Source organism: Ascidia mentula, chromosome 4, assembly GCF_947561715.1.
Source record: "Ascidia mentula chromosome 4, kaAscMent1.1, whole genome shotgun sequence".
NCBI classification, from domain to species: Eukaryota; Metazoa; Chordata; class Ascidiacea; order Phlebobranchia; family Ascidiidae; genus Ascidia; species Ascidia mentula.
The window spans coordinates 8,976,892-8,989,857 of record NC_138569.1 but is presented as its reverse complement, the minus strand read 5'-3'; the positions used below and the strand labels follow the sequence as shown (position 1 = coordinate 8,989,857).

The window sequence follows — 12,966 nt, the reverse complement described above, 5'->3', positions numbered from 1 at the left end:
TTTGCTGAAGATGAAGTAGCGTTGAATGGGTTGCGTCTCGTCCAAATACTTTACATTCCACATTGTGTAAATAAACGTGATATCCCCAGAGTCCGACTAAACAAAGTTTTGAGTGTTGTATAAACCTGTAGATATGTTTGCAACGTACAGAAAATGATTTATATCATATAACAAAGTCAATTCGTGCTCGCATATTAACCTTAGTAACGTATCCACACTGAGACATAGGAAAAGTGAAAGTGGCGTCCAGCACATTGCTGGTTCTGCAAGAAGCGTCAACTTCATTTGGTTTCACATCCCAACTTGGGGCGATGTACAAAACGTCGCCATCAGTGACATTCAGTTGATTCAAATCTTCTTCTTGCAAACTGTAAACATGATTTTTTTTATCTATACTGTGTGAAACTTGCACTGAGAAAACAACTGATGATTGACGTGTCTAAAAATAATAGAAAGCTCTGAACTCATCCATGTTACGAAACTTTATGTTTTTCGTTAATACTTACTTAATGTTTGTAGTTTCCCGGCAATCCATGGCGCACACTGCAAAACATATTCAAGTGCGTAGACATTGATTGCACTGACAACTAAATAAACAAACCTGCAGTAACTTTGAAACTGGCTCCATCAGTGCCGGTTCCTACGTTATCGGTCACAAAATCAATTTCCAAGTTGGTTCCTCGAAAATCCCAAAACTCCCCACTGTCGGTGACGCCACTGTCGGCCAATCCAAACCTGTCCGCAAGAGCTGCATCGCCAGGTACGGTACTGTTGCCGAATTTAAGCTGAATACAAAAACATTATGGACTGTTCACACAGCAGGCATTTGGATAAATTTGCTTGTGCCGAAATGGTTGAACGTCGAAGTACGTTTCAAATTAAAGTAAAATATTCATTTTAATTCGGTATTTAATCTATCTTGTTCCAAGTGTGAAATAGAAGAAACGTGTTTGGGTTGGATTTGAGTTATGTTGTTTACGTCGCCAATTTGCGATTTGTGTGAGGTACGCGTTAGCAAATAAACTTTTATATACTTACAAAGATAAAGTCTCCTCCAACAAGGAAGGTGTCAAGGAGCTCTACGCGATAATCACATACAACAGGAGAGGAGAATCTCCACCGACAGAGAGCGCAGTGTGGATACGCTGCGGTACCGGGAAGGGTGGGACTGTTAAAAGTTCGTTCAATCGACCCAGTGAATTCACCTCCGCACTCATCAAACAACACTACAGACACATAATAATTGGGGTAAGATGATTCGTGAAACAAAATTGCTCTGACGAGTTATAACACACATTCGTAGTAATAATAAAAGGAATGTGTTAAGTATACGTAATTCTGAATGTGTGCATTTTGATCCCAATCGTGGTGTTTGCTGTTGTTTTATTTATATTTGTTGTTTTTAGATAGGCATCGTATCGGTCCTAGCAAACACCTTTTGGTAATAATAATATACGGTGGCTTGTCAAAAGGAACCTATTCAGGATCGTACATGAGGTGTATTGTTCTCCCGGTTACGATCACATTGTGATTATACAAGGTCGGAAGTCGGTATATCCGCGATAACATGATATCAACACCCTGGTTGAATCGGTTCGTTTGTGAATATTTCCGGCTTTACAGAACAACAGGTCGTTGCGTTTGAAAACAAAGCAACATAACACAAACTGTGTAAGCTGCTGACATGTGGCCACTGTTTCGACCTAAAAGGTCTTATCAGTGCAGCTGGTGTGACTTTCAGACGTCTTTGCTGACCAAACGGCCAAGCAAAGACTTCCACTTTGTGGTGATTATACAATCACCGTCATCCGTTGGGCACCAAACTAGGTGCAGCCTTACGGGGAAACAAAGTGGAAACACTATGGCCAAGCAAAGCTCAACCAATAGTGCCGTCAGGCCCCGTGTCACAATAATCATAAGATAAGCAAAGTGGAGCCAATAATATGAATAACACAAACTGACCGACTTGGTGCGAAATCACCACCTCGCCGTGGAATTCTGGCATCGAACAGTTATATTCGATGGTGTTCGATATGCCTTTAATGGCTCCAGTCGCGTAACCTTTTCTTTCTAGTGTTCCAATATTAACAGAACCACCGCCGGCAGTGTCAAAGAACTGAAAGTACAATAAATATGTGACTCACTATTTCGTACACCGTCCGCGAAGCAACGGTATATACAAATTCACAAAATAAAGAGAAAAAAATAAGGTTGTACGTACCTCACAAATATTGCCTGCTTCCAAATCCCCACTTTTAATGTAAAGGTATGGCAAATTTCCATCTGTATTGTTCGTTGTGATTTGGCCACCAGCATAGGTGCAATTGGCATCGAGCGTTATTACTCCCTGGTTCAAATGTGTGTTTCCTCCGCCGCAAATGCATTTGCCTTCGGAAATATTGGCCGTTATTACAGGATTCTTTACACCAGGTACGTTCAGGCACTAAGCGATACAATGTCCTGATGGTCAATTATCGATTATCACATATTTTGCCAAAATAAGTAATCACATAAAAATGTTCATCAAAGTAACCTTCCTTTGGTTTAAATGCACTTAAGCTTTATAATTTTGCAAAAATCAAACAAAACTAACAAAGAGATCGAAACTTACCGGGTTGAAACACAGCAAAACAGCAGAGAAAAACTGAAAGTACGAATCTCATGTCTCAAAAACCGCGTTCCAGTCGATAAATGAAACTTTGCCCAACAAATATTCAAAGTTTGTTACGAAGAACGTTGATGATGAAAATGCAACCTCCGTTTTGCATTAATGCCTGCAGTCATATAGCTCACAGTTCGTCCTGTACGTCGAAGCCACTGCTGTACAGGGGAAAAAAATCTATTGTGCTGTGTTTGCGTGACGTACATCCCTGTTTCGGCCATTTTGTTTGCTTGGGGTGGCTGTTGTTACGGGATCATAGCATCCTGCATTTTTTGAACCTTAAATGAGAAACTTTATTTGATTCGTGTATAAGCATGCAGCTTATACACAAATTCATATTATTGGCTCCACATTGTTTATTTGATTCGTCTATCCAAGTTTTTAGATGAGCCAACTACAGAATGTATTGCTGAATACTGCCCTTCTGGCAAACTTTATTTTATTTACGTTTCTCAACGTTTTGGCTGTTATGCAACAGCCTTCATCAGGAGGTAAGAATGTAAGTTTAACACAGTAGATGTGGTCTCCTTGTTTACCAACGTACCGGTAAAGTTAGCGGTGAACGAAGCAGCGGAGAGATTACGCATGGACGAGACATTGGAACAACGTTGCTCGTGGCCGCTGTCGGACATTGTGCATTGCCTTAGGTAGTGCCTCGATCCAACCTACCTTGCCTTTAGAGGTAAATTTTTCAAACAAATTTTTGGTACTGCCATGGCGTCGCCACTTTCGGTTGTGGTCGCGAACATTGCCATGGAATCAGTTGAGAACTGGGCGTTGACAACGTTTGTTAACCCTCCTAGTTTTTGGAGACGTTATGTGGACGGCACATTCGTGGTCGTGCGACGGGATGACGTCCAATCACTGCTCACGCATCTCAACTCCATTGAACCGAGCATCGGTTTCACCATGGAGCGCGAGCGTGGGGGTGATTTGTCATTTTTAGATATTCTAGTTCGTAAAGAAGATCAGGGGACTCTCTCGACAAGAGTGTACCGCAAGCCCAACCATTCCAACAGGCATCTGGTACGTTCGTTACGTTTTCGTGCCGAATCGTTGATAACTGATGACGCTGAACGAGAGCAAGAGGTGGGTTATTCACTGGGGTGGGTTATTGATAACTGATGGCGCTTCTTGCTAACGGTTAGCCCCGTTCCTTCCTCCGGCATAATCGAAGCTTAACGCGGAGAAGTGATGAGGGGCAACCTGCGGGTGTAGTTGTACTACCGTATATTTCTGAACTTTCGGAAACGTTAAAAAGCCTGCTTGGCGACTTCAATATTCAGGTTTTTGAACGTCCGGCCGTCACCCTGCGTTCCTTAATATCGCACCCAAAAGACCGCATGCACGATAAGCTCGACACGAGGGGTGTGTCTATAGCATTCCCTGCGGTGGTTGCAGCGGCGTATACATTGGGGAAACTGGCTGTGCGCTAAAAACAAGGTTAAAAGAGCACCAAAAAGACGTGAAAAACCATGAGGATAAACGGCTCTTTCTCAACATGCGGCCGAATCAGGACATACGGTGGACTTCACAAAAACGATCATTTTGGAACGCGAGTCCGATAGGTATAAGAGAATGTTTTTAGAGTCATTGAACATTAATACGCATGCGTCATCACTCAATGACAAAAGGCAAACTCTGCTTCCACCGGTGTACCGACACTTGCTGGAGAATTATGCCGATAGACACCGCGCACTCCAAAAACCTAGAGAATTGATAAAAAAAAAACTTGAGAACGCTAAATGTGGTTCGCACCGCTTTGCTTTCACTTTGCGCCATGTTCTTTTTATGTATTTTTCTGCGCTATTAGCGGAATGCAAACCATTGCTGCATTTATTTCAGTAAAATGGGACTTATTTCGGGAATGCAGCTTATATCGGGAATGCATGTGCACTGTCTGCGCTATTATTGTTATGGCTTTCATAATCTACGTATATATTTGCACACAATTGCAGGTCTTTAAACAGTTTTCTAACGCGCTATTCTATTGTTTGCTTACAGTGATACGTACATGTGTAAGATCGGTAATTCAGATTCCTTAAACATCTTGTGTGTTATCACTTTTTAACAGAAACTCCAGTCTGGATTGAGAGTCCATGATTTTACGCCGATTGGTGAGAATACAATACACCTATACATTGGGAAAACGATGTAAGTTATTTAACAAACTCTTAATTCAGAACAACTGGATTCTGGCTGCACACAAAACGTAACCTTTGGCGTTGACTTTTGCGACACAACACAACCTTTGCACTTCCAACTATGGTGAGTAAAACATATTTCACACCGAAATGGACGTTGTTGATGAGGTAGACAAGATAATTTCATTAAACAGCAAGGTAAGCATTCTGTGTGAAAAAAACACATGATTTTGTTACAGTTATTTTCTTCCACAAGGATCGTAGGACATGTTTCAAGTAGGAGTAATGTTTATACGCCTTTGCAAAAAAATGTGAAAGTGGTAAAAAGTAAGCCGTTTTTTTCACACACGACCTTTAGCTATGCAACGCACACATTCTTCGTCAATCACAACTAAAACAACCATAAAAATCATAAACTTCGACACTAGAGACGTAAAGGAGCTAACGATAAAAAATGTAAAAAAAAATTACAACTTTTTCCCAGGTAAGTTGGCTGGTATGAACGAAAACCGTGGCAAAGTGTCGGTCGGTGAAGCTGACTTAAAACTCATTTGCTCGAGGGTCACTCAAGTGGTGAACGTAGCAAGAGTTCCCTCCACACAGGATAACGTTGTCAGGTAAGATTTGGCCGTACGATGACGTCACCAGTTAATGCAGAAAGACTTTTTTTATTCGCAGGCTTGCCGGCAAAACTGCCCACGGGGGTTCCTTCCTTCTCGTCACGGTTGAACTAACTTCCGGAGGCGAGGGAAAGCTCTGTGTAAATTGCGACAAAATGGTGATTTGCTCGATCGTTTTCAAGGAAATCAAACAGAAACTCACCCCTTGAGCGCCACCCGGCGATAGTTTGTGTCTGTCGTGAATGTCAATGTATTTGACGTGGTGCAATTGTAGTTGCTGAATCGTATATTCGTTTGTGCGGCAATAAATATAGCAATAAATCATGCGAGTCTGTTGTAATTGTCGAGTTTTTTTCACTTTTACACCTGAGCAGTTGTATTTTTATCACTCATTAGAAAATTATTGCACGTCTTTATTTGAGATGAACTACCACCATGAATTTTACTAAACAGGAGTGAGCATTTAAATATCGTAAAATAGTTTTAGACTATGGGTTCAACCATGTGGTGAAGTAATTTTAAAAACACTGCTTACAAAGCACAAGCGCGAGACTGTGTAAAAGTTGTGCATATGGCATAAAAGTTAGATTTTTGTCATCAAACCGAATGGTTTCAGCAAGTACATATTCTTATATTTTGCGAAATACAGTTTCGCGATCTTGACATGTGATTGTTTGAATAATTTCTGCACTCTTTCCTGCGAAAATACGACATTTTATATTCTGATTATAATTGCATGCCGAAATCTTCGTAAAGTGACGCAGATGAAAAATTCAAACACGTACAGTATAGAGATAAGGATGCTTTTTTTGGGGAAAGAAAATGATGGGATGTCATTCGAGTCGTGGCCGGTATACAGCGGGTATAGGTTCACATGTCAATCACTTACGCGTTTATTTAGTTTGTAAGCGAAAAAGTAAGCAAGCCATGAGTATAATCAATCCAAGCAATACAAAAGCCGCAACATCCGCCTCATCACCATCAACTTGTACATCGCGTACTTTTTCCTCCACTTTTATATCCTCCTGTTGTTGCGATACAAGAATAATTGGACCTGCTGAAAAAGTTTGCTTCATTTCACTTCCAACCTCGCGTCGCTTTCTCTTCGGAACTCCACACCCCTGCAAAGTTATATTTCAGACGTGTTACAAGTCGAAATACAGCAATATATGTAATAGATTGAACACAAATCCATGAGAACATGACGGTAATTTTTGCATGTTTGAATTTTGTATGACTGTTTACTGTATATGAGTGTGATAACATAGCTCACTGGAAGGGTGCAGTTGCTCTCAGAAACGTCACTGTTGCATACTGTGACATCACAATGCACGTATGTCATCTGCTCTGAGTCGGAAGTGTTTGTCCACACGAATGATTTGAATTTAACTTGTCCGTATCCAGGTTGGTAGTTCCTTAATATCTCAATGTTGTCTTGGGTTTCAAAGTTGTTGCTTGCCTCACAGCTACATAGAAAGCATAGCCAAATTTCGGAGATAAACCAAATATAAAATAACAACCACTACCTGGACGATATTATCGGGTAGCTGGGAAGCGATTCCGGATCCGAATCTTTTGTGGCCCAACATTGCATCATCTGTTTAACGAAGAAATAGTAAGATTTGTGTGGGAAATAACACAGGTTATATTCATTTATTAATTACCTGCATAACAAAGTTGTTTACAGTGGGAGGCAGAGAGCTGAGAGCAACTTGAACGAATACGTCATCAGGCACAGTAACAGGTGACCCAGCTGTAAGTTCCACGGAGAACTGGTCGTTGGTAAAGAGGTTTAGGTCGATTTGAAACTCTCCCATTACTGGATCTACCGCTTCACTGATGCGCCTAAAGTTTTTTTTGAAAAGAAAACTCGGTTTATTTGTTGCTTTGGGACAGGATCAGTTTGTTTTGATTCATAAACTACATTGTCATAGACATGAGCCAATGTCCCCTACATACGCTGGATTGTGCTTTATTGGCATCGTCAGTTCTTTGAGACAAAACAACAATGAATAAAAGGATACCTTTAATCAAAACCAACTTTCAGTACTGTGGAATTATCTTCTTACCTTATTTCCGGAAAAACGACATCAGACGTGAGAGTGGCATTTGCCGGATACACGCAGGTGAAGTTTTTGCTGAAGATGAAGTAGCGTTGAATGGGTTGCGCCTCGTCCAAATACTTTACATTCCACATTGTGTAAAAAAACGTGATATCGCCAGAGTTCGACTAAACAAAGTTTTGAGTGTTGTATAAACCTGTAGGTATGTTTGCAACGTACATAAAATGATTTATATCATATAACAAAGTCAATACGTGCTCGCATATTAACCTTAGTAACGTATCCACACTGAGACATAGGAAAAGTGAATGAGGCGTTCAGCACATTGCTGGTTCTGCAAGAAGCGTCAACTTCATCTGGTTTCACATCCCAGCTTGGGGCGATGTACAAAACGTCGCCTTCAGTGACATTCAGTTGATTCAAATCTTCTTCTTGCAAACTGTAAACATGATTTTTTACTTGTATACTGCGTGAAACTTGCACTGAGAAAACAACTGATGATTGACGTGTCTAAAAATAAAAAAAGCTCTGAACTCATCCATGTTACGAAACTTTATGTTTTTCTTTAATACTTACTTAATGTTTGTAGTTTCCCGGCAATCCATGGCGCACACTGCAAAACATATTCAAGTGCGTAGACATTGGTTGCACTGACAACTAAATAAACAAACCTGCAGTAACTTTGAAACTGGCTCCCTGAGTGCCGGTTCCTACGTTATCGGTCACAAAATCAATTTCCAAGTTGGTTCCTCGAAAATCCCAAAACTCCCCACTGTCGGTGACGCCACTGTCGGCCAATCCAAACCTGTCCGCAAGAGCTGCATCGCCAGGTACGGTACTGTTGCCGAATTTCAGCTGAATACAAAAACATTATAGACTGTTCACACAGCAGGCATTTGGATAAATTTGCTTGTGCCGAAATGGTTGAACGTCGAAGTACGTTTCAAATTAAAGTAAAATATTCATTTTAATTCGGTATTTAATCTATCTTGTTCCAAGTGTGAAATAGAAGAAACGTGTTTGGGTTGGATTTGAGTTATGTTATTTACGTCGCCAATTTGCGATTTGTGTGAGGTACGCGTTAGCAAATAAACTTTTATATACTTACAAAGATAAAGTCTCCTCTTAAAAGGTAGCTGTCAAGGAGCTCTACGCGATAATCACATACAACAGGAGAGGAGAATCTCCACCGACAGAGAGCGCAGTGTGGATACGTTGTGGTACCGGGAAGGGTGGGACTGTTAAAAGTTTGTTCAATCGACCCAGTGAAGTCACCTCCGCACTCATCAAACAACACTACAGACACATAATAATGGGGTAAGATGATTCGTGAAACAAAATTGCTCTGACGAGTTATAACACACATTCGTAGTAATAATAAAAGGAATGTGGCCTGGGTGTGACGTTATGTAAAATATTAACTCTGACGCATAGGCGTCAATTTTTTAACGTCATGTAAAATATTAAGGGTGACTTTTCCAGGTTTTAGAAACACGTAAAAAACATTTCGTCAATCGTATCGCCCTAAACATAACGCAAACGACGCAAGTTTCGTTTTGTGTCATTTTGTTGCATAACAATCCACGAGATTCTTGTGTTTGTCCTGATTGTGACGGTGATAACACAGGTTTTTTGAAACTAGCTTAACCAATAGTATGATGCATGTGGTTTTTCTGACAATCATTTATAATTTAAACAAAATTCAGGGGTGACAATGCATGCGTTGTCACCCCTGCTTGTTTGTGAGGGGTGACATGTCACCCCAGTCACCCCTAAATCGACGCCTATGAGTATACGTAATTCTGAATGTGTACATTTTGATCCCAATCGTAGTGTTTGCTCTTGTTTTTATTAATATTTGTTGTTTTTAGATAGGCACCGGATAAGCAAAATTTTTATATTCTGTAAACCAATATCTGGGATGATTGTGTAGTAATCTATGTCAGTCCTAGCAATCACTTTTTGGTAATAATAATATACGGTGGCTTGTCAAAAGGAACCTATAGTCAGGATCGTATATGAGGTGTATCGTTCTCCCGGTTATGAGCCTGTTGTGATTAAACAGGGTCGGAAGTCATTATAGCCGCGTTAACATGATATAAACACCCTGGTTGAATCAGTCCGTATGTGAATATTTCCGGCTTTACAAAAGACCAGGTCGTTGGGTTTGAAAACAAAGCAACATAACACAAACTGACCGACTTGGTGCGAAATCACCACCTCGCCGTGGAATTCTGGCATCGAACAGTTATATTCGATGGTGTTCGATATGCCTTTAATGGCTCCAGTCGCGTAACCTTTCCTTTCTAGTGTTCCAATATTCACAGAACCACCGCCGGCAGTGTCAAAGAACTGAAAGTACAATGAATAGTAACAACCATGCTAGTCAGCAATTTCTGAATTTCGGGATTTATCCTTAAAGCAATTACAACTGTTTGTTGGCTAGTAAGACTGCCAAAGAAGTGTTCATGCTGTCGATACACTTTCCATTAAATTATTTTTATGTGACTCACTATATCGTGCACCGTCCGCGAAGCAACGGTATATACAAATTCACAAAATAAAGAAAAAAAAAAAAGGTTGTGCGTACCTCACAAATATTGCCTGCTTCCAAATCCCCACTTTTAATGTAAAGGTATGGCAAATTTCCATCTGTATTGTTCGTTGTGATTTGGCCACCAGCATAGGTGCAATTGGCATCGAGCGTTATTACTCCCTGGTTCAAATGTGTGTTTCCTCCGCCGCAAATGCTTTTGCCTTCGGAAATATTGGCCGTTATTACAGGATTCTTTACACCAGGTACATTCGGACACTAAGCCATACAATGTTCTGATCAATTATCGATAAACGTTATCACATATTTCGCAAAAATAAGAAATCACATAAAAATGTACATTAAAGTAACCTTCCTTTGGTTTAAATGCACTAAAGCTTTATAATTTTGCAAAAATCAAACAAAACTAACAAAGAGATCGAAACTTACCGGGTTGAAACACAGCAAAACAGCAGAGAAAAACTGAAAGTACGAATCTCATGTCTCAAAAACCGCGTTCCAGTCGATAAATGAAACTTTGCCCAACAAATATTCAAAGTTTGTTACGAAGAACGTTGATGATGAAAATAATACCTCCGTTTTGCATTAATGCCTGCAGTCATATAGCTCACAGTTCGTCCTGTACGTCGAAGCCACTGCTGTACAGGGGAAAAAAATCTATTGTGCTGTGTTTGCGTGACGTACATCCCTGTTTCGGCCATTTTGTTTGCTTGGGGTGGCTGTTGCTACGGGATCATAGCATCCTGCATTTTTTTAAACTTAAACGAGAAACTTTATTTGATTCGTCCATTCAAGTTTTTAGATGAGCCAACTACAGAATGTATTGCTGAATGCTGCCCTTCTGGCAAACTTTATTTTATTTACGTTTCTCAACGTTTTGGCTGTTATGCAACAGCCTTCATCAGGAGGTAAGAATGTAAGTTTAACACAGTAGATGTGGTCTCCTTGTTTACCAACGTACCGGTAAAGTTAGCGGTGGACGAAGCAGCGGAGAGATTACGCATGGACGAGACATTGGAACAACGTTGCTCGTGGCCGCTGTCGGACATTGTGCATTGCCATAGGTAGTGCCTCGATCCAACCTACCTTGCCTTTAGAGGTAAATTTTTCGAACAAATTTTTGGTACTGCCATGGCGTCGCCACTTTCGGTTGTGGTCGCGAACATTGCCATGGAATCAGTTAAGAACTGGGCGTTGACAACGTTTGTTAACCCTCCTAGGTTTTTGGAGACGTTATGTGGACGGCACATTCGTGGTCGTGCGACGGGATGACGTCCAATCACTGCTCACGCATCTTAACTCCATTAAACCGAGCATCGGTTTCACCATGGAGCGCGAGCGTGGGGGTGATTTGTCATTTTTAGATATTCTGGTTCGTAAAGAAGATCAGGGGACTCTCTCGACAAGAGTGTACCGCAAGCCCAACCATTCCAACAGGCATCTGGTACGTTCGTTACGTACTCGTGCCGAATCGTTGATAACTGATGACGCTGAACGAGAGCAAGAGGTGGGTTATTCACTGGGGTGGGTTATTGATAACTGATGGCGCTTCTTGCTAACGGTTAGCCCCGTTCCTTCCTCCGGCATAATCGAAGCTTAACGCGGAGAAGTGATGAGGGGCAACCTGCGGGTGTAGTTGTACTACCGTATATTTCTGAACTTTCGGAAACGTTAAAAAGCCTGCTTGGCGACTTCAATATTCAGGTTTTTGAACGTCCGGCCGTCACCCTGCGTTCCTTAATATCGCACCCAAAAGACCGCATGCACGATAAGCTCGACACGAGGGGTGTGTCTATAGCATTCCCTGCGGTGGTTGCAGCGGCGTATACATTGGGGAAACTGGCCGTGCGCTAAAAACAAGGTTAAAAGAGCACCAAAGAGACGTGAAAAACCATGAGGATAAAACGGCTCTTTCTCAACATGCGGCCGAATCAGGACATACGGTGGACTTCACAAAAACGATCATTTTGGAACGCGAGTCCGATAGGTATAAGAGAATGTTTTTAGAGTCTTGAACATTATTACGCATGCGTCATCACTCAATGACAAAAGGCAAACTCTGCTTCCACCGGTGTACCGACACTTGCTGGAGAATTATGCCGATAGACACCGCGCACTCCAAAAACCTTGAGAATTGATAAAAAAAAAACTTGAGAACGCTAAATGTGGTTCGCACCGCTTTGCTTTCACTTTGCATGTTCTTTTTATGTATTTTTCTGCGCTATTAGCGGAATGCAAACCATTGCTGCATTTATTTCAGTAAAATGGGACTTATTTCGGGAATGCAGCTTATATCGGGAATGCATGTGCACTGTCTGCGCTATTATTGTTATGGCTTTCATAATCTACGTGTATATTTGCACACAATTGCAGGTCTTTAAACAGTATTCTAACGCGCTATTCTATTGTTTGCTTACAGTGATACGTACATGTGTAAGATCGGTAATTCAGATTCCTTAAACATCTTGTGTGTTATCACTTTTTAACAGAAACTCCAATCTGGATTGAGAGTCCATGATTTTACGCCGATTGGTGAGAATACAATACACCTTTACATTGGGAAAACGATGTAATTTATGTTAACAAACTCTTAATTCAGAACAATTGGATTCTGGCTGCACACAAAACGTAACCTTTGGCGTTGACTTTTGCGACACAACACAACCTTTGCACTTCCAACTATGGTGAGTAAAACATATTTCACACCGAAATTGACTTAATTGATGCTTCGTGAGGTATCAGAATCATTTCATATGAAAAAAGCCCTTATGATATAAAAATGTTAGATCAGCTTTTCTGGCGTTTCTCAGAAAAATCGTTTATGTTTGGAAATGCCCACACCCTTTCACGAATCCTGTATTTTCAGTACATCCAAACGAGCCTTTAATGTTTCTGAAAAAGTACCCGTGGGAGAATTGATCAA

The 12,966-nt window shown here is 40.9% G+C and overlaps 1 protein-coding gene and 1 long non-coding RNA gene across 2 annotated transcripts; one reads left to right on the top strand and one right to left on the bottom strand.

Annotated features, from left to right (window-relative positions):
• Window positions 1-6,055: 6,055 nt before the first annotated feature.
• LOC145898017 (uncharacterized) lies at window positions 6,056-11,092 on the bottom strand. The gene is made up of 13 exons (XM_082986469.1): window positions 11,005-11,092; window positions 10,080-10,246; window positions 9,688-9,841; window positions 8,598-8,785; window positions 8,161-8,344; window positions 8,066-8,102; window positions 7,760-7,928; window positions 7,496-7,656; window positions 7,091-7,271; window positions 6,953-7,023; window positions 6,700-6,892; window positions 6,406-6,547; window positions 6,056-6,123 (listed from the first exon to the last, which is right to left on the bottom strand). Exons 1-13 carry the CDS (start codon window positions 11,090-11,092, stop codon window positions 6,056-6,058), a joined length of 1,803 nt encoding a protein of 600 aa, XP_082842595.1.
• Window positions 11,093-12,431: 1,339 nt separating this feature from the next.
• Window positions 12,432-12,966, top strand: LOC145898824 (uncharacterized). Its single transcript, XR_014402445.1, has 3 exons — window positions 12,432-12,575; window positions 12,643-12,727; window positions 12,910-12,966. It is a non-coding gene; the product is annotated as an uncharacterized LOC145898824 (long non-coding RNA).

Excerpts from the sequence above, each read along its gene's own strand:
- LOC145898017 (XM_082986469.1), bottom strand. The coding sequence starts at position 11,092 with ATGTCCGACAGCGGCCACGAGCAACGTTGTTCCAATGTCTCGTCCATG. Across the intron at positions 7,657-7,759 it reads AGTGTGGATACGTTACTAAG|TCGAACTCTGGCGATATCAC; the intron begins GTTAATATGCGA and ends AACTTTGTTTAG. Across the intron at positions 6,893-6,952 it reads TACCCGATAATATCGTCCAG|CTGTGAGGCAAGCAACAACT; the intron begins GTAGTGGTTGTT and ends CTTTCTATGTAG.